Here is a 20,941-nt window from a genome sequence, read left to right as displayed (position 1 = left end):
GTTTTGTTTTGTGAACTCCTCTGGCCAGTTTCCAGTAGATGCAGAAGTTTCAGTGAGGTTAAGATTTGTCACGTAATAGCTCTTTTTCTTACTCATCTACTCTGTACCCCATAGGTGACATTCACAGACCATCCTGGGGTCTGCTACAGCATGCCCAATGCCTTTGCTTGGACAATGATCAAAAAGATCAAGTGTGTACAAGAAACTTACATGGTCTCTCTGTGCAGTCAGTTACCAGAGTTTTCTTAGAATCTCTGCAGTGGGACAGGGGCTAAGACAGAGCCAAAGAGAGGAGAACAGAAAGAAGCAAAGGCAGAAGGAAACTGAGCCAGCAAGAACGCAACCAGGAGGCAGTAGGAGAGGTCCCTGAGATGGTGCAGAGAAGGACATTAGCCACCAAGGCTTGTTAGGGTGGCCCCAAACATTCAGGGACTGTACTATCTCAGGTGGTTTGATGACAGACAAGGACATGTTGGTGTAATGCAGAATTTCATTCACTCTGTGGGAAGCTGACTGTGTAAATAGCCAACTGAACAGCCTACCCACCAAGCCCTCCGCAACCAGCTATGTTGACAAGTCAGCTGTTTCCAGCCTGGCAGCAGGTGTGGATATGTGAGTCCACAATTCGGGAGAGAGAAGTGATTTTGAGTACTACTTGAGTCAGTACAGTATTGTGAGGATAGAGGAGAAAATATGGCCAATGGTCCAGGGAAGGGGAAAATGGGGCTACGCACCTGCTGGGCTCCTGCTCTCCTCCCCCAGGAGCACAGTAGGATGAGGGTGGTGTCCCAAAGGAGGAGGCTTGCAGCAGTGATGTTTCACAACAAAGAATTGCTTTCTCCACTGGAGCTAGAGGTTTCTTCATCAGTGCAAGACTGCAGCACCAGCCAAGAGAGCGAGAGGTGGTGGCATGGCCTGGGTCATGGTCTTGTGTAATGCACTTCCCAGCTCTCTACAGGGCTGTAACTCCACCCTTGGATCAGCCCCTCTCTGTTGTGGAACTTCATATCTTGGGCAATGACTGTAAAAGAATAACCTTATAGATACATGTTTAGGCTGTTTCATAGCTGACACTGGTCTGCCTATTAATAGCCACTCTATTTCCAGAGTAAAATGATGCATAGGAGCCCATATATCCAGAACACGAGGATGTGAGCTCTCTAAGTCAAGCTAATCCCTTTTCACAGTGGAAGGTCTACAATACTGCTAAGCTGCTTTAATTCTCATTAGCAGAGTGCTGCAGTGCAGGAGGGCTATGACATTTCCCTCTAATGCACTACAGCAAAAATGTCTAGAACCATTAGATAAGTGGCAGTTATTTTCTTCTAAGGATTTCCACAGATATGGAACAGTTTTGATTTAATATAATTTGCAGATTCTTCTTTGAAACCAAGATGATGCCTTTTCCTGGTTCATTCTGTTCTTCTCTATTATCTCACCCTCTTGCTATTATCAAAAAAGGGAGAAAGGTGAAGAAAAGCATGAAGAGCTGGACAAAAATATGTAAATTCCAGAGGTAACACATTAGAATAATTTTTTTAATCTTCCCCCCCCCCCCCCCCCCCTCCTGGTTCCTATTTCCCGTAGGGGTTAATACCACTCTAGCAGCAATTTTGAGTCATGGAAAACCTAAAACCTTTCCCCCGCCATAGCACATATGTTAGTTGCTAAGAGAAGTCAACTGTAGTGTCATCACCTTTTCTTCTTCTTTATATCCTCTAGATGGTGCTTGTGTATCATATGCAGGTCATGCTGCTGCTAATCAAGCTTGGAAATGGATTTAAAATGCACTCCTACAGATTACTGGGAGCAGTGGTTTGTGGTGGACATACTGGATGGCTACCCGGTTCAAGCCTCCATCAGAGAAAATAATTGTCCTCAGCCTCTTCCCAAATGTGAGATACAGAATGGGAAAAATCCTATGGCATATTTTCCTGCCATTTCTGAAGATTAAAATTTGATTATATTTGCATCATATCACACTTCAGCGTGCTAGTGATGCTGTAGGTTTCACCCCTTCTGTGCCACTCACATCCAGTGGCAACTGGAGTTACATTTGATACGCTGCATGCTCTGTATGACCAAAACCATACATGGGAAACAAAGAATTCTTGACCAAAATGGCAATTTTAAAATACCAGAGCACCTTGCTTTTCCATGTACAACATTGCCAAGGCTTGCAGCAATCACAGCAAAATGGAAGCTTTTCTCTGGGCCACAAAAACATAGGAAATAGAGTAAGAATTTGGTGCAGGGAGCGAGTGAGACAAGTATTCTGCCCCATGATCAGAGAAAGGGAGTAACTCCAAATGAGTCTATTTTTCAGGAAAAAAAAATCCATAGTGGAAAAAAAACAACACCCTTTTCAGCCCTTTCTTAATCGACTTTTCATTCTGATTCAATACACAAACAGATGTAGAAATACTGAAATGTAATAGAAATGAAATCCTGACCACTCTTCTTTACTCAATTTCAACAGCATCTCGTTTAGTTTTTAGATATCCAGCATAATTCCCTCATCCCAGTCTTTCCTACCGGTGCCCACTTGGGACTGACCGAGTCATTTCATTTCCTCTCTTGCATTCATGCTCTTCAAATATTTGCAGACAAGAAACTCGGCTAGCCTATGTTTGGACTTCTTATCTCAACAAGTTTCTTGCCTTAAAAATTTGCTCTTCCCTTTCCCACACCTTCTGTTTAAATGTACCAAGGTGTAGTCATCAGCCATGTCCTCCTGCAAACAAAGCAACAGTTTACCCAGCTCCCAGCTGTACAAGCAGTGGGCTTTCCTAGGGAAAACTGACCATGGAATAGGAAAGCAGAGTGCAGGTGTGCTCTGCCCTGCAGAAAGTTGCTCCTGCTTCAGTTCTCAAGCCTACAAACGTTTCAAGCCAACTTAGCAAGGAGGTGTGCACCCGTGTATCAGTGCGAGATGAATGACACAAACGGGAATCACTTCTCTTTAAGGTCCAAAAAGCCTTCTGTACCTTTTGCTGCCAATAAATTCATTCATACCAATGCTTTCCTTTCAGAGTGCCGAAGACTGTTGTCTAGAATAAGATCACCTAAGCCAGAAACTAGTTCCTAGTGCTGCTGCTACTCAGTTTTTTAAAACTGTCATCTCCGTAGCCATGCAGATGACATCCAGCCCTAGGTTTTGTGGTTGTTCTGCCCTCCAACAGCATAGAGACAGATGTTGGAAGGAAGGAAAGGAGGTCTGAAGCATCCTCACCTGGGCACTTAAAGACCTGGTCCTGGAGCCTGACATTCAGTGTACAATTATCTCAGTGTGCAAACAGGCGTGCCTGCAAGAACACCATTTTCCCTTGCTCCTTGTTAAAAGCATGCTTTAGAAACGAGATGGGAGTTCACAAGCTTTTAAGCAAACCATTGAGCAGTCACACAAATCAGTGCCCGCTCCCCCAGCAGCACAGGCTGGCTGCCTGCTTGCCTCAGGTACATATTTACACTTCTTAAGCCTCCTCCCCTGGGGCAGCCCCAGCTCCACCCCAGCCTGCGACCTGCTTCCATCCTCCTCCTCCTGCCCAGCAGAGGCTGAGGAGGGAGCCCTGCCAGGCAGACATGGCCAGGGTGGCAGCAAGGCTGTGCCAAGACAGAGCAGCCCCAGAAGGGCTGGGCTCCTACGGGAAGGCAGTCAGGTATTTGAACCAGGACTACGAGGTCCTGAAGCAGCGGTGCCTTCAGGCTGGTGCTCTCTTCAAGGATGAGGAGTTCCCAGCCTGTCCATCTGCGCTGGGCTACTGTGACCTGGGACCCTACTCCTTCAAGACCCAGGGGATAATCTGGAAGCGCCCCACGGTAAGAGTGCTTTATCATGGCATGTTTGGTTGGGGCCAGGTCTAATCAACACTCACCTGGACGCATCCATGCTAGAACAGTGCTGATGCTGAATGCCTGCTGCTCCTTTATGTTTTGTTTCTATGTTCTATTCTATCCTGCCTTATCTTCGTGGTTTTAAACAGAAGCAGGGTTGAAAAGGGGGAAAGCAAACAAACAAAACACCAAAATCAGCATTTTCTAAGCCCTTCATAAACCAAGTAATCCTATAACTGCCTCTTGGGAATCTGATTTCTCCCTTTTGATCCCAGCTCCTCAGAGCCACATGTTCAGAGTGTAATCCAGGAAGGACACAAACTCCCTCTGCATATCTAGGCAGAGCAGGGCAGCCCAAGAGCCACTGACCATCAGTTGCAACAGTACCGACACCATGGTCCTTCTGCTGGCACCCCAGGAAATTAAGTTAATACTTCCAAAAGGCTATCTGCCCCACTTCAGTCTACCTATAACAGATGAAAGGCAGCTGACTGAAACTGTTATTGCCCAGACACATCCCCTAAATGGCTTTTCATTTAAAATAGTCATTTTCATCAGGAAAAAAAAAGGCATTGAATTTTTAAGACACTGTGTTTTTATTTATTTATTTTTAAGCCACAAAATCTGGACTTCAAAGATTTTTATGCGCTTTCATTTTTCAATCATTTGTTTCTGTACATACTTTGCTACTCCTCCATCATTTTTCCCCTCCCGGCAACCTCAAGAAAAAGTAAGAAGAGAAGGAAGAAGGAAAAAATAACAACAAAATTAATTTACCTTCCTCTGATGGGGGGTAGGAGGTAAGAGTATGCAGGAAAAGTTCATGGCCTAATTTTTTCCCTACCTAAAAATTAGAAAAAGAAATTTGCAGATTCAGTAGCTGAGTTTCTGCCCTTGCAAACCCACTTCAACACATCACCAGGTGATTCAGCAACAAGCAGTGTGAATGTACCCCTTGATTTTGCCTGTCTTGGGCAAAAGGAAACCTCAGATAACTCACTAAATTCTATTTTGCTCCCCATGCAAGAAAACTGTGTCTGCTGCAGGTGGAGGCCATTACAAATGTAGCATGGCTAGCAATGACTGAGGGCTGAACTCTGGTAGGATTACAAATCCCAGCCCTCCCTCTGCAAACAGTGCGTGTGGCTGCAGGCTGGTGGGATCACTGTTCAGTTGTGGGGGGCCTGGAGGAGACCTGCTGAAGAAATGGCCCCCTGCAAAATAAACATCTACTGCCAAAGTAATCTCCCAGTGGGTTGTGCCTGCTGGTTTGCAGACAGCAAATGCCAAACACTCCACTGTTGTAGACTTATTGGGTAATACAAGAGGAAGAGCTGGTGATACAGTTGTGAGAAAGGTGTATGTGGCACTTGGCAGTGGCTCAGAAGGAACAGGTGTCTAAGTGAGTGATATGTCATATCATATGTCATATATACAGCTGACTGTCTCCAGGAGCTGTGACAGATCACCAGTCTGGAGGGAGGAAAGAAGGAGGAAACAAACAAACAAAAAGAATCTTTTCCGTGTGGTAGGTAACCTACTGCTGCCTCCTAGCCAAGACATCTGTGAGGCAGCTGACCAGCTGGATAACCTCAGAAGCAAGCAGGATGTTGCTGAGATCACACCTACCATGAAGAGAGATTCATGATCTGACACACGTGCAAAAGGAAGCCGTGGGTTGTTCCTGCCTCCACAGCCCAGACACATGGGACACATATGAGACAGCTGTGCTCATAGCTGACAACTCTTGCTTTCCGAAAGTTCAGGTGGCTGCCTGAGCTGCTCTCAATGTGAGGCACCAAGTTAAGCTTCCTGGGGACTGACCATTTCTGCCATCTAGAAAGAGACTCATGGGGAATGCCTAGGAGGAAGGGGAGGCTTTTGTTTCCTGAGGACAAAAGTTATATAAATACTTTCAGGAATGATAAAACTGATTAATATTTATTGAACCTTTACACAGAAACAATGAACAAGAAGTAGGAACTTTTCAGACCAGAAGGGGTAATGCATACTTTGAAAACGTGTCTTTTCAGGAGTTATGCTCAAACCCTCAGTTTATAGTTGGAGGAGCTACCCGAACAGATGTCTGCCAAGGAGAGCTGGGTACGTACAGCACTTTTCCCCCCCCCCCTTTCTTCTTCCAAAACATGAAGCTTATTTTAAAAATTTCTCATAGACAGATGATTTTCTTATCTACTTATAGACAGGTTAAGGCTGAGCATCCCAGCATCTAGTTCACAGCCCTGAGTCAGGCACCCTGGCTGTAGTATAAAAGAAGGCAGACACCCAACGAGGGTGCTCATTTCCCATCAAGGCACTTAAACAAACAGCACTGCTGCCTAGGACAGGGTGCACATAGATTTTTAAGAGCTGTGTCAAATCTGGCACTCACCAAACTGTCTCCTGCAGGTAGTAAGCAGATTATCCCTGGTGGACTGCAAGACTTCCTTGCTTTTTTAACCTTTTAAGACAGAGCTGGACACTAACCTTATAACACTTGCCCTGAAGCAAGAGACTTGGTTTCATGCCTGTCCCAGGAAGACAGTCTCCAGAAACCCAAAGGACACCAATGAAGTTTCACCCTTTATCCAGGTCATTGAGGATTTTTATATGGGAGGCAGAACAAGATCCAGCCACAGTTTCACACAAGGAAAAAATACACAATCACCAGGAAACAGAGTAGGAACTGGTTTAGTACAGGGGCTGGAGCTATGATGTGCCATTTCAAGCCAAGCAGGATGGCCCATGAGTTAGGAACATGGACCACATCATAAAAAAAAATAAATAATAATAATAAAAAAAGAATGGAGCACATCAGGTTTGTAATGTCATCCATAACAAGCAAATTTTTCCAAGCCCTTCATGTTGAATGCTCCTACTGTTTGTACAGTGTTTTGGGTAGAGCTGTGAGCAAACACAGGAAGGATCAAATAACAAGGAAGGAACAACCATGCACGCTGTGCAAAAATACAACAACAACAAAAAAAAGCAATGCTGCCCAGCTCTATGAATTGGGGCCTGATGCTGACAAGATGTCTCTCAGACAGCAGTCACCCTCTCCTGGACCCACCATAGCAAAACCATCTTTCTTACCCGTTTTTCTCTAGTGCTTGCTATCACCTGAACAAAGCTCCTATGCAAACAGTTTTTATCCACCTCCTCCCACTGCCTCCCAAGAGCTGATGCATTGGCCTCTTTCCTGCCTGCCTCATTGATAAAATCCAGCTGCAGAAGACAGCGGCAGCACCCTCTCCTGACTGCATACAGAGCCGAAAAGGCTGAAACTCTTGTAATGAGAATTCAATAGATGAGACAGGGAAAAATCAGCCTTTCTCCCTTCTGCATTGCTTACCACAGTACTCCTGACCTTACTGCTTCTCCATCCCATCTGTTGTGAAAATGAGATTCAAACAATTTCAGCAAGTTATTGACGATAAATAATACCAGTGCTGTTCCTGTAAACACAGCACCATTAAAGCAATCACCAAGAAATTCCCTGGTGTGTGGGCCTGTATGCTAGCTGCTAAAAATAAGACGCCCAATCTGCTAACTCCAGGATATTTATTTGGTGGATGCTGGAGCAGAATACAGGGAATCACTTACTGTATTCTAGGAGAATTGTTCAGATAAGTAATAAAAGCAACATTTCTTGTCATCTCCAATTCACAATTTTTCTATAACAATATTAAAAAAAAAACAAAAAAACAACCAACCTAATTTTCTTTGACAGCTTACAAGCTAAAGGACTGAAGAATGCTACCTGCTCTCCAACTAGAAGAGGTTAATACACTATTTGTGTTAAGCCTAGAAGCTGAATGCAAATACCCTCAGCCCCTTTTCAATTCTGTCACTTCCTGAACATCTCTTTGGAGTCCCAGACCTTTGTGCTAAACAGGCTTTCATTTCACAGGGCAGTGCCCAAAGGCACCAAATAGTGGTGGCAACAGATCTGGGCCCAAATGGCTCCTATGCAGCTGGGGAGGGTGCCTGCTCCTGGGATTTCTCCAATCAGCCTTTGGTGGGCTGCAACCCAAACGCTGGTCCTGAAAAATACCCCCAGGTCTGGAGGAAAAGCCCAATAATTTGCTTCTGCTTCTATTACAAGCTTCCCTTTGTCACTAAAAGTGGAAAAAGAATATTATATATATGTTCACACAGGCAGAAAGATCAAAAAAGAGGGGACAAATATAATCTACTTTTGTTTCTGAAGGGCAGTTTACAATTGCTTTTTACAGAAACTGATCCTTTACAAAATAAACTTCAGAATAGAGGCATGGGACTTACCTTTTAGTGTTTAGGTGTTTGCTTTACATCTCAGAGGTGTATACTATGCTTTTCTGTTATTTGATCCAATACCTCAAATATCAAAGGACTTGTTATTAAAGCTGTCATGCGAAACACTTCTGTTGAAACAGACCCTTATTACATATGTACATAAGCCATGTGTGTGACCTGTTAACAAGTCCTTTAGGGAAACAGAACCTATTTTTAATAATCTTCTGTGACATATTTCATTTCTTTTTAAAATAACACTGCAGGTCAGGGTTTATATGAACAAAAGGAACAAAAAACCCCATAGTCAGTCTCACTCCATTAAACTTAGTTCTTTGACAACAGTATAGGCTAGATGAGTATCAGCTTGGGAAGTTTCATGGGAACTTGAAAGACTTGAAATATTTTAAAAGTGCTTTGAACCATATCTTTTTGATAGCCTAGTAACAACTTGAAATGCAGTCACAGTCTTCATTATTAAAGGTGACTTAGAAAGTTTCCTTGCAGCTATCTGAATAAGTTAGCTGCAGAATTGTTTGCAGGGGGTCTCAGGAAGGAAGTGGTATAAATTTAATTTAAAGAATAGAAAACATACTCAAAAGCCTCTCGGATTAATATAGCTTTTCAGATCCACACAAGTTATATTCATGGAGCACCTTTGTTTTGAAGGCTCAGGAAGCAGCTTCCTTGACCTAGGCTGCCACCACAAGTCCTCTGAAGCCAATGCAGCTGCAGCCAGTGCACCTCAGCTGAGGACCCCAACCCATATGCTTTGTCTTACTCTTATCTCAAAAGCAGATTTGAAGAGATTCCAGGTAGACTGGAGACCAATCCAAAGCTTAGCAGCTCTACAATAGATCTGATACTTGTTAATGGAGCCTTTGGAGCTCCTGTAGGCAGCAAAGTGCTTTATAGTACTGGACTTGTTCACTAATTTTGCTATAAACATTTGCATATGTACCTCCTGAAGTTCAGCTCCACAAGTTCAGGGGTATTTCATATCCTTGTTCTACTGGGTTGATTGCCTGGATCTACAAAATACACTCACAGCTAACTACAGGTCCCAAAGAGAATAAAACCTGTTCCTTCGCTGGGTGGTCCTTTGCTGTTCAGTACACAGCTGCAGATCTTAATTTCCATAAAACAACAGGAAGCCTTTCTTTGAAACCTCAAATCAGATAAAGCCTCCACTGCCAGAAATTGCAAAGAGGGTGATGTCTGGTAGCATGCTACAGGTACTAGGGGCTCTCAACAAGCCCTCCCAGCAGAAAGTAAAGTCAAGAGTTAAATCTGCTTGACAAAGCAGGAAGCAAGAGCAATAGTATTGCATTCTGATCCCTTCCAAACACCTAGCATTGTTGCTGCACCCAGCAACAAGCGAGGATGCAGTACAGAAGTGTTCCTATGCTGTCTGTTTAGATTGTGGAACTCAACACTTGGATGTCTGGTTTAAACTCCTCCATTACTATTTCATTGAAAAGTGCAGATGTTCTGAGCATAGACACTTTGATAGCAGCTAAACAGAAACCAAGTGCTGCTTTATAGCAACTGAAACTAATCAAATTTCTCATTAAATTTATGGCTCCTGTGCAAGCAGTGCACTTGGGTAAACATCATCAACACAGATGAGCCACACAGCTCCAACATCACCAAAGACTGTGTATCCATTACAGCAACTTGATTGTCACTGAACCAGGAAGCACCTACGTAATGTTGAGAATGAAGGTCATTTCACTGCGTCTGTGTGCAGGCAGAGAGAGTATTTCAAGCAGGCTAATAGTCAAAGCAGTGCTTCAAAATAGTATGTGTATATAGGTACTTGTATCTATGTGTATCCACAGCTAGGTTTCACATTTACCTTCTCTAGCTCAAACTCAAGGTCATAACTGTCCATTTCAAAATAATAATAATAAAGAGTATCACCAACATTACAAATTACTTTGGATCCAGGAATCGGTCTGGCTTCTTTTTAGCACATTCAGCAGTAACAGCAGTAAACATTGTAATTAGCACTTGTCTAATACTTCATGAAATATGAGATTGAGCAGGAAGCAGCATATGTGCCTGTAGGTGATTTAGCCTCACAGGTCTAATGCTGAGAAGACTTTTTTCATTTCTAAAAGCTAAAAGGGTACAACTTAAAATGTATGTATGTGAGCAGAAATTTGTCATTTTTCTGACTATAATTGTGTGGGAAATATAGTCTAATTATACATATAATTCATTGGCCAGTTGGCCTCTTTTCCTCTCCTTCCAAAATTCACTCATTTAGGAAGGAAATCAAATCATTTCCTCACAATTTGGAAATTGACTTATAACCTTTAGCTGTACTGTGACAAGTTTTAGGGGTCCTACATCAGCTGCCTTTCCAGAGAGCTTATGTTGCCACACTATACTCCAGGCACAGCACCATTAGTGCTAAACAAAACAGTAATAGCTGCTGCCAGCAAAGCAATGGTGAACTTTGAGAAAACAAAACAAAATAAACACTATGATATGTCAGTAGATATTCCCCCCCCCCCCTTTTTTTTTTTTTTTAAAAAAAAAAAAAAAAAAAAAAAAGGAACCAAAAAGCCATAAGTATTTATCATTATCACAGGCTGAGAAGCCTTATTATTAAGCCAGGATCCCATTGTGATTTATGAGAAGAGGCAACCTGCACAATTCAGGCTCCACCCTGGGAGCACCTTGATATGGACAGCTTACTGTATCTTCTTCGATTTGTGTTAATGCTGGCATCACAGGAACCTGAACATAATGCATTACTTGTATATAAAGGTGGTCCCAATCCATTCGCATCTAGGCACCCCATGTGAACCATCTTATTTTACCAAGTTACTGCAGAGCAGCCAATTCTCAGCTGATTCCTGTCAGAGGGAAGGTTAATAGCTGCTCAAACACAAGCTTAGCCAAAGATATTACACCCCCAAGTAAGGTTTAGAGACAGTGCTCTGCATTGCTCAAGGCAGGCAATGATATTTTTAAGGACAAGCTCACTGCTGCAACTCTTCCAATACGATTCTTCCCAAGCACATGTTAAACAGATTTGCCCCTAGTGTTTCCGCAGGAAGTTGGATTGCACAATGAGTTTTTAGGAGACTGAAGTGCCAATGTCATTCACTCTCCCAGATGCTAAGATGTTAATTCATACCATAAAAGAGCTGTAAAGGATTTCATGCTGCATTTGGCATCTTGCAAGGATGAGATTCTGAAATTGCTTAGTCCTGAGTCAGAGAAGTAAATAGCACATCTAAGTATACCCCTCTCATTTCACTGACTCTTCTGCCTAATTGTGCATCAAACATGTACCATCCTCTGCAAAGCCCAGAGCAATTTCCCTTTCACCAGTTGTAAAAACTGGGCCTGAACCAGTAAAGAGGAACCCCTTACAGTTGTTGCTTGTTGGGAAAGCACCAACTCCTCGCTGCTACAGACCTCTGGCTTCACCATGGTATGGAGGACATGGCAGGGACACCAGGAGTCCCGCTCTGCCATATCCCCAGAAACAGCTTTCTGTGCTTCACTCAGGAACAACAAGAATGCCTGGAGAAGCTGGAAAAATTAGGTCTTCTGGTCTAACCCTATAAAACTTTCCTTCTTCCTCTAAAGGGCCACTTCCCAGACTTACCACCATTATTTCTACATCTACAAGGAAAAGGCAGAGGTTATAACAGCATAAGGCATACACCTGTACCAAGAAAAGACTCAAAGAAATAGTTACAAAACAAGTCTGAGCATTCTCACTCTCATTTTTTCCCTGCATCTATGTTTTCTTGGGAGAGAAGGTTCTTTTATTTTTATATTTTTTTCACACCACCTTAAATTCTCCAGTTTTACTTACTTCACACACAGATGTCTAGGGCTAAGAGGAACCTTCTAAGCCAGTGACTTAGGTCCTGTCCCACTGAATGCATAGTAATTTCAAAAATAATTAGGTTGAAGGTGAGCTTGAGAAGGTTTTTGGTCATAGCTGCTCTACAGGCTGAAGCTTTTTGATCCTCTCTTCTATATGTACAGCAGCAACTTTTTTCCTATTTCTAGTTTAAATATTTCATGACGCTTTTATTGTGATTTATCCTCTTTTCTGCAAGGGGAACTTTACCTTTCAAGTAAGAGCTCTTGGCTGAAACAGCTTTTTTGCAAGGTCCTGTCTCACACTTCCTCTTTAAACTTGAATAGGAGGAGCAAGATTTTTTTTTTTTTTTAATTTATTATTATTATTATTATTTTAATAAGAGATGCAGATAGATGGGGATAAAAAGGTAACCTTGACATCTTCTATGCCCTTCCAGTTTGAATGCTATTCCCTGAATGTAGCAGCCAGGATGGCAGAGAGAAGTGCTGGGGAAGGCTGGTGATACATGTACATTTTCTCTCCCCATTGGAAATGCCTATGCTATGAACATTGGGTGGGTGACCTCTACCAATCAGATCAGCCATCACACCAGGGGCACTTTTTTCAGATGTTTCACAAGTTTTTGCATGCCTGTCTGGGATCAGCTGTTTCTGGGTCAGCTCATAGGAGGCATCCAGGTACCTCCCAGGGAGTACAGGTAACAGAAAGCACTATAAAAGTCCCAGTATCTTATCTTTACAATCATAATAATCATGGTACTGAAACATAAAGCCTAAGTCAATATAAATTGTTATCTGCTGCTCTAAGATATTAAATCATGCTACGTATTGAACTCTTTCATTGATTTCTCCATTATCTTATTTCCAATGAAGCAAGAGTTGTGCCACTTCATTCTGCAGTATATGCACCTACACAAAGAAACTATGTCTGGGCACAAATAATCCACAGGGAACCAGGATAATTTAGCACTTTTAGAGCAAATTTTTTTCCTAGACTTTGTGCACACCTCAGAAAGTAACACAGAACCACAGAAATGCTTCCTACTTTTTGCAATATGCAAATACACCAAGAAATCCATGAGTCTCTGAATTTCCCAGTAGCAAGCAAAGGCTTCCACCTACCCAACCTTTGATCCACAACAAGCTAGCAACCCAGAAAACAGCTTAAGCTATAAAACACCTAGTCTCCAGTACAGGCTAGGCATGCCTACCCTTCTCAGGACAGCCAGTGAGCCAGAGAAAAACTCACCTGATTTCAGAGTTCCCACTAGATTTCAGTTTCCATTAGACTCATAAGCAGAGCTGTAATAGTCCTTGGTGCTACTTCAAGTCAGACCTTCAAAGAAAGAACTAAAATGAAATAGCTAGGTAAAACTTCATTCTATCAATTAAATCTTCTCAAAAAAAAAAAAAAGGAATGAAGAACCCAGCACCCTCCTTCAAGCAACACTGAGCATTTGCCCTCTGCTCACCTTCTAAGCCCCTACCTCTCCCAGCTGCACTGGTTTGGGACTAGTTAAGGTAGCACAGGTTATCTACTCTGCACCACCCAGCTGGGCTTTGCAACCCACAAACCCAAATGCTTGCTCTCTCTGGCTATGCTCTTTGTTTCCTGAAGATATTAGAAAGCTTAGCTAAAACTGCCTGCTTTCACAGCTTCATCAAAAAATCAAAATAACAAAAGCCTAACTAGACCATTAAAATTACCACTGTGTTCATCCTTAGAGAACCTACAATACACAACAAAACAAGAATTATTTGCTGAACCAATATAGAATCTGACAGGATCTTGCAAAACACATAATGCTGGCATTTTAGTCTATGTAGGAGTGTGATATAGTGGTGAAAGGACCAGCTCAGCGAAATGTTATTTTTTAATGAGCTTTTCCACCTTGGATTGTGTATGTTTTTAGGTGATTGCTGGCTCCTGGCTGCCATTGCATCTCTGACTTTGAATCCAGATGTTCTGTACCGTGTTGTTCCCAAAGCTCAAAGTTTCCAGGAGGACTATGCTGGCATCTTTCATTTCCAGGTATCTCTCTCATTAGTGTACTGAGAATAAAAGAGGAAAAGCAGGTTTTTTTTTTTTGTTTTTTTTTTTTAATCTTTGACACAGGCTGAATATTCAAGAATTAGTGTGTAAGTGAAATTGATAGGGTGAAGAAAAGAACAGAGTTAAATGCTGTATAATGTTAATCGACATTTACTCACTGGGTAGGCTCTGCTGTCTTACAGCTGATAGGGCTGTAGCAAGTTACACAGTTTTTGTAAACTGAGCCAAACTATCATACCATGAGAGCCATGCCAACATCTGTCTTGCTGACTGTTGAGAGGGAATCTAGGCTGATGAGGTTACTTCCTCCCTTCCCTCTCCACTGCTTTGTCTACATTTCCTTGCTTGCAGACCATAGAAGTTAGACTCAAGCATGAGCAGTGTGGATTCACCCTGCAAAACTAAAGGAGGTGTTTGGGTGAGGACAGATGTTATAGAGCACATACCTATACCTTCCTCCTGCTCATCTCAATAGAGGGGTTATTGTGTTTATTATCCTCTTTCCTTTACCTCCAGGACTGTGTCAGATTCTGTAAATGAACTGTAAATGGTTCAAGTGCTCATGCAAAAAATTAGTCTTAGCAGTGTTTCACACATTTCCCAATATTTTCAGGAGGCACTGGCACTATTGAGTGCTTCCCCTTTTGGGTGACATCTTGCAGCATTTTTAGAGGCATGATTCCCTCCCCCCGTGGATTGGACCTTAGAAGACTAGACAAGAAAACAGGACTTTTGAGACTCCTGTCAACTCACTAGCTTTCTGGACCCTTCACTATGTAATCTCTGCATGGAGAATGGGCTATTCTAGATGTTATGTAGAAGAAGTTACTGTTAATGGTACCTATCAGCAACTCTTTAATAGTGTTTAAGGAGCCTGCTCAGCATTTCACAGGGATTTGCCTCAATTGCAAGGAAGAGGAAGGTGGTAGTGCAGAGTCATTATTTATACATCAGCCCTAATCATCTCTTCATCTCTTCTTTTTGTTAGTTCTGGCAGTATGGGGAGTGGGTGGATGTCGTGGTGGATGACCGGCTGCCTACCAAGAATGGGAAGCTGCTCTTTGTGCACTCGGAGGAAGGCAACGAGTTCTGGAGTGCACTGCTGGAGAAGGCCTATGCCAAGTATGGTGGCTGGCTGGGAGGTAGCACTCCTGGGTGTTCAAAAGTTGTCTGATCACACTGATGATCAGACAGACCTACAGATAATCAATTATTTCTTTCTGCAGTGCACATGCTTACAAGTGGAGATGGCCCCATACATATCTCTGTCATTTCCCCACACAGGCTAAACGGCTCTTACGAAGCTCTCACTGGAGGGTCCACTGTAGAAGGGTTTGAGGATTTTACTGGAGGCATCTCTGAGTCCTATAATCTGCGGAGGGCTCCTTCAAACTTGTACCAAATCATCCAGAAGGCTCTGAGAGCTGGGTCACTTCTCGGCTGTTCCATTGATGTGAGACTGCCTTCTCTTCTCTTCTCTTCTCTTCTCTTCTCTTCTCTTCTCTTCTCTTCTCTTCTCTTCTCTTCTCTTCTCTTCTCTTCTCTTCTCTTCTCTTCTCTTCTCTTCTCTTCTCTTCTCTTCTCTTCTCTTCTCTTCTCTTCTCTTCTCTTCTCTTCTCTTCTCTTCTCTTCTCTTCTCTTCTCTTCTCTGAAGGCTTGTACCAATGTTAGGCATAAGAAGGAAGGTCTGAATTAAAAGCAAACAGAAATCAGTGGCAGACTTAATTGATTTCAGTTATAAAATCTTTGGACAAGGTCCAAAAAAAGAACTCCCATCATGCCTCCATTTTTATAAGACAGTCTGTTATAATGCTTAGAATAATGAGCAAGGGACTGGTCTTCCTGAACTCTGTTCTCATTCTCTGAGTATCTTTTCCCATTCAAATCATGTGTAACGTCAGCTCCATACACTCCTTGGTTTGTACCTGACTTGGGTACTTTGCTATAGTTTGTACTCTGACTCTGGCTTTGATTTTCAATCAAAAAAATAATTGATACCTACAAACTCTCTCAAGTTACAGACGATGTCTGTATGTGTTTTGGAAACTCCATGCCTTTCATATGCTGTTTCATAATCTTGTTTTGAATCCTGGCTTATGGCATGTAGGATTGCCAGAGCTCTGATTTTGATATGCTGGATCCTAACCAAGGTGGGTTTGAGCTGAGTTCACATGTGCATATCTCTGCAGGTGACTGGATCTGTTACCTGAAAGGGGAATTGGTTCTAGATTTAAATTTAATTAAGTCTCTGCTGTTCAGACTCTCTGACTGCATATTTGAGGGCATGAAACTCCGGAGGTGAACTCTTGCTGTGAATCTCACTTCTATTTAATATACATTGCATCAGGAATATTTATACTTGTTGTGCATACCACTTTGTATATCTTCCCCCATATTAACCTGCTAATGAAAGCTGTTAGTACACAATATATGGCCGTAAGTGTGAATATTTTTAATGCCCAAGGTAACTCGTGCGTCTGAAACAGAAGCAATCACAAGTCTGAAGCTGGTAAAGGGACACGCTTATTCTGTCACTGGAGCAGAGGAGGTAAGCCAGCTTTTCTGCAGCTCATCCAGACTGGCTGAAGTGTTTGTACCAGCCATTATACAAAACAGCTTGCAACGGTGCGGTGACTTCAACTTTCTGATGTCTTTCTGTGACTGACCAATTAAAAATGCTTCATGTATTCATGCTGCATAAGGTGGGAGCATGTACTTTGCCAATCAACTCTAATGGGAAAGGAGTCAAAGCCTCTAGTGAACAACTCCAACAGTCTCACCTGCCCAGCCTGCCACAGATATTCACATTTCTCTGAAACTGGAGTCATTACAGAGATGTCCGTGCCAAGTAATCTCTTTCTAACCTTGCTGTGTTGTACAGTATCTTTTAAGGATGTAGATATTCCACTGTTTTGTAGCTGATATTTTTCCTTGCAGGTTGCTGTCATTATATGAAATGGTGAGTGCTGCAGTTAATGGCTCACTTGGTGGCACAGGATAATGTAAAAATTAGGGTGGAAGACATCTAACTATTGCAAACTGTAATGGACTGCATCACTCGAGGACAAATCATGTTTTATCCTTTCTGAAAAGCAATTGCTCCACGATGATTGGAATAATGGGAGTGCTCAGGTTCTGTTTGTTGTGGATCTTTTAGGTACATTACCGAGGACGGCCAGAGAAACTTGTGAGGCTTAGAAATCCCTGGGGTGAAGTGGAATGGACTGGAGCCTGGAGCGATAAGTAGGTGTTTATATGCTCATGCCTCTCCCTCTTCAGTATATTTTGGTATCTTTTAAAAATTAAATTAGGAGTATGCAGTTTAATCAAATCACAAAGCATGTTTAGGAAAGATAGTAAATCAGTTGGAATAAAACGCTATTAATTTGTTAGGAAAGTTAGGTATTGATCCATTCTGCCTCAGGCAGAGCTTTCTAATAAGAGAGAACAGTCCAAGTTTTAACTGCAAGCAGTCTAATGCAAGCCATACCCATGTCATTTTGCAAGATGACTTTTCTCAGACTGATCCGATTGATACTGCCAAGACCTTAACAGGACAGGCAAACTAATTCCATTGCTGAAAAATACAGCAGGGCTACAACATTGAAGCAGGCCTCTGCTTCAGCTCTGAGTTTGCTGGGCTCTAAATCTGGCAAATATTTGAATTCTACAGGAGAATCACGAAAGAAATGGGGATGTTGACTCAGCTAAGGACAAGAAGTTTGAATAGCTATCAAAAGCTGTCAGGGCTTGGAATCTCATGGGAGTGGCAGTGACAACCCCTCATTTATTTTTATTTTTAGAATGGCATGGGTTTTACTATTATTTGGGCCAAGATGTATTTTTTGCAAGCACTTATTCTGAGATCTCATATTCCCTTCCTAACCACAGTGCAGGTGCTGATGTAGAAAATACAGATAAACATCAGAATTATTCATATCTTTATCAGAGCTGCTTCGCTCAGCCCCTGCCCATGGCAAGGAGGGGTTGGAATTAGAAGATCTTTAAGGTCTCTTCCAACCTGAACCATTCCACGGTTCCAAGATAATGTGCCTCCAGCACACACATGCCATACCCTGATTTTGCTGCACCTGTTTAACCATGGGACAACCCTGCTGAGACAGGTACCAAACTGCACAGCCACGTGGGAGCAGATTGAAGCAGAATCTGGCTTGTTGCACAGTATTGAAGTGGGAAAGAGGCAATACTGTTTTTTTTTTTTTTTTTTTTTTTTTTTTAAATCATATTTTCTAATTCCGTCTTTTTGTGTTCTTGTTCATTGGTGACCCCAGCAGTGAAGATTTTTATCATTTCCCTAGGGAGAATATGAGGCAACCCAATAGCTCTTACAATTGAGAAGCTCTGCCCAACTTTCAGGCTGCATGTTACTTAATCCAGACAGTCTGTGATTCGTACATTTTGGCACCTGACAGTGATGATTCAATTCAAGGCTTATTTGTTGAAAATATGGTTGCAGTCTGATTCCAGCCCTGTTTGGTATGTTGCAGTGTGTACCTCCCCTGGAAGGGGCAGAAGGTCTAGTTGTTGCAGAAATACATAGTCCTTTGTCAGGTGTGACTGAAAGCAGAAACTGTCTGATCTTGTTGCAAAATGAAATACAGCTGAGCAATACTGCTTTTGTCTTTTGTCTGCAGTGCTCCTGAATGGAACTATATTGATCCCAAACAAAAGCAGGCTCTGGATAAGCAAATAGATGATGGAGAGTTTTGGTGAGAATCATTCAGTTAGCTTATTCTTTTGGACATTTTATATGCGTGTATAGTTTTTAAGCAGTCCTTTCAGTTGTATGGAGGGAAACTGCCAGCACCAGAAGAGTTAATAGTGTCATGCTTGAGTTGTTTGTTAGCCTCTTGTTTATCTCCCTTCCCATTCAAACATTACCTTTTGTTAGAGCTTGCATAACTCAGTGCTTACCCAAAATATAGAGACCAGATGGTAATAAAATTAATGATGTGGCAAGAATGAACCTCAGATGCTCTATATTTTGAGGCTTTTTTTTTTTTTTTTTTTTTTTTTTTTTTCCTAAATGCTACACACTAATGAAAAGGTTTAGATTGGCAGCAGGGGAAGAGTCTGTTTACCTAGACCTAATGGAAAGCCCATCCAAGCTAGTTGATTATTGTGGGTCAGTACTGAGCCCACGTCACTCTGTCCTAGACCAGAAAGATAATTGCTCATCATCTTTCAGTGCAATCAGCAGTGTGAGACACAAGGTAGCAAAAGCAAAGAACAGACCTCTCCCTGCAGCATGGGGTGATCAATGTCTATCACTCATGCAGACCTACTAGGAATGGTAAAAACAAACATCAACAAGTGAATTAAAACAAAATACCAAACTGAGCTAATTTTTCTGCAGAGTAACTCTTAAGGACCAAATCTTGCTCACATTAAGTAGCATCTTACTGCATGTTTTGATCTATCAGTTTTAGTGAGTTTAAGTTTACTTACAAATCCACAAGGTATTGCCCATGACCAGGGATGACAGAAAATGGTACAACTGAGCCCATAATGTGTAACAGCTGTTGAGAACGGTTGTCTTCACAAGATACAGTTAATTCAGGGAGTGGGAAATTTTGCTTCCCAAAAGCCTATTATAAGTTTAACAGTTCAATTAAATGGGGATTTGGGCAGCTCTGTAGGGCCAATGCTTGCTGTTCCACTGGGAGAGACATCCATCTGCAGTTGTTTTGACTGTAACAGGCTGATGAACTAACCCTGATCTTTTCGTGCACCAGGATGGCGTTTTCTGATTTTCAAAGGCAGTTCACGCGACTGGAGATCTGTAATTTGACTCCCGACACACTGACAGGCAACCAAGTCAACAAATGGGACCTGACCATGTTCAATGGACAGTGGAGACGGGGTTCAACTGCTGGGGGTTGCCAGAACTACCCAGGTGGAGACCCAGCTTAGTAGTTTGGTGAAACAACCAACGAACCCATGAAAATTACTGCTTGTGAACCAGGGGGTTGCCATAGGTGGGAAAGGTTTGGAGGTTCAGTGCTTTCTGTGGGGTTTAGATAGCAAGCAGAAGTTTGGCAATCTAAACTAAGATCTAAGTCACACTTATTTCCTCATCAGGGGTTGTCAGCTCACTGAGTGTTTAGTTCATAGCAGAATTCTTTTTTTTTTTTTTTTTTTCTTTGTGTGCTTTCTTTGCTTACATAGCTTTTGCTACTGACTGGAGCAATCCTCCAAAGAGAAAGGAAGGCCAGGAAAGTGGCACAGATTTGTGGCAGTGTTGTAGTGTTGTTTCACATTCACTTTTGGGTTAGACCTCTAGAGAGGCTGCCTGGCATTTGGTCCTCTTGCAATATCAGCCTTAGCCAAGGATATTTCCTGTAGATACATGGCTGGCTAGAATTAATGGTATCAGTTCCTCCTTCTTTGTCATTACACCCCAGGAAATACCTTGGTGCTTTGATTTGCCATGGCTCCAACTGATACTCAGCATAGCTGTAGAAGCATGAAACCATATGTTACATATGTACTGGAAAGGTTTGGATATAATCCAGGCAAAAGTCTTTCCAAACAGTATCTGCAATTCTATTGACAACCACTTTGGCTACAATAACAAAATCTTACCCTTTTTGTCTTGTCTTGGGGATTTTTAGCAACATACTGGATCAATCCCCAGTTTAAAATCCGTCTGGATGAACCAGATGATGACCATGATGGGAGTTTGAATGAGCCATGCTGTACTATACTGGTGGGCTTGATGCAGAAGAACCGCAGGAGGCAGAAGAAAATGGGAGAAGGTCTACTTAGTATTGGTTATTCACTCTATCAGGTATATATACATATATATATATTTTTTTCTCCTCATTTAAGGTTTTATTCTCTGTTCTGTTACCCTGGAAAAAATTAGCCATGTGCTACATCTTGACATTCAGCACTACAATGCAA

General features: G+C 42.2%; 1 protein-coding gene across 2 annotated transcripts in view; it reads left to right on the top strand.

Annotated features, from left to right (window-relative positions):
- The first annotated feature begins 3,548 nt into the window (after positions 1-3,548).
- CAPN8 (calpain 8) overlaps positions 3,549-20,941 on the top strand; it is a 29,193-nt gene continuing 11,800 nt past the window's right edge. For both annotated transcript variants that reach the window (XM_082756036.1, XM_082756037.1), the window contains exons 1-10: positions 3,549-3,819; positions 5,868-5,937; positions 13,875-13,993; positions 15,003-15,136; positions 15,299-15,467; positions 16,479-16,562; positions 17,172-17,257; positions 18,670-18,744; positions 19,771-19,931; positions 20,650-20,825. In XM_082756036.1, the coding sequence (XP_082612162.1) occupies positions 3,583-3,819; positions 5,868-5,937; positions 13,875-13,993; positions 15,003-15,136; positions 15,299-15,467; positions 16,479-16,562; positions 17,172-17,257; positions 18,670-18,744; positions 19,771-19,931; positions 20,650-20,825 (1,311 nt within the window). In that variant the 5' untranslated portion in view covers positions 3,549-3,582. The remainder of the gene's footprint in view (positions 3,820-5,867; positions 5,938-13,874; positions 13,994-15,002; positions 15,137-15,298; positions 15,468-16,478; positions 16,563-17,171; positions 17,258-18,669; positions 18,745-19,770; positions 19,932-20,649; positions 20,826-20,941) is intronic.

Source organism: Aythya marila, assembly GCF_965140915.1.
Source record: "Aythya marila genome assembly, chromosome: 3".
NCBI lineage: Eukaryota > Metazoa > Chordata > Aves > Anseriformes > Anatidae > Aythya > Aythya marila.
The sequence above is the reverse complement of the archived record's forward strand: the minus strand, read 5'-3'. Positions and strand labels throughout refer to the sequence as shown.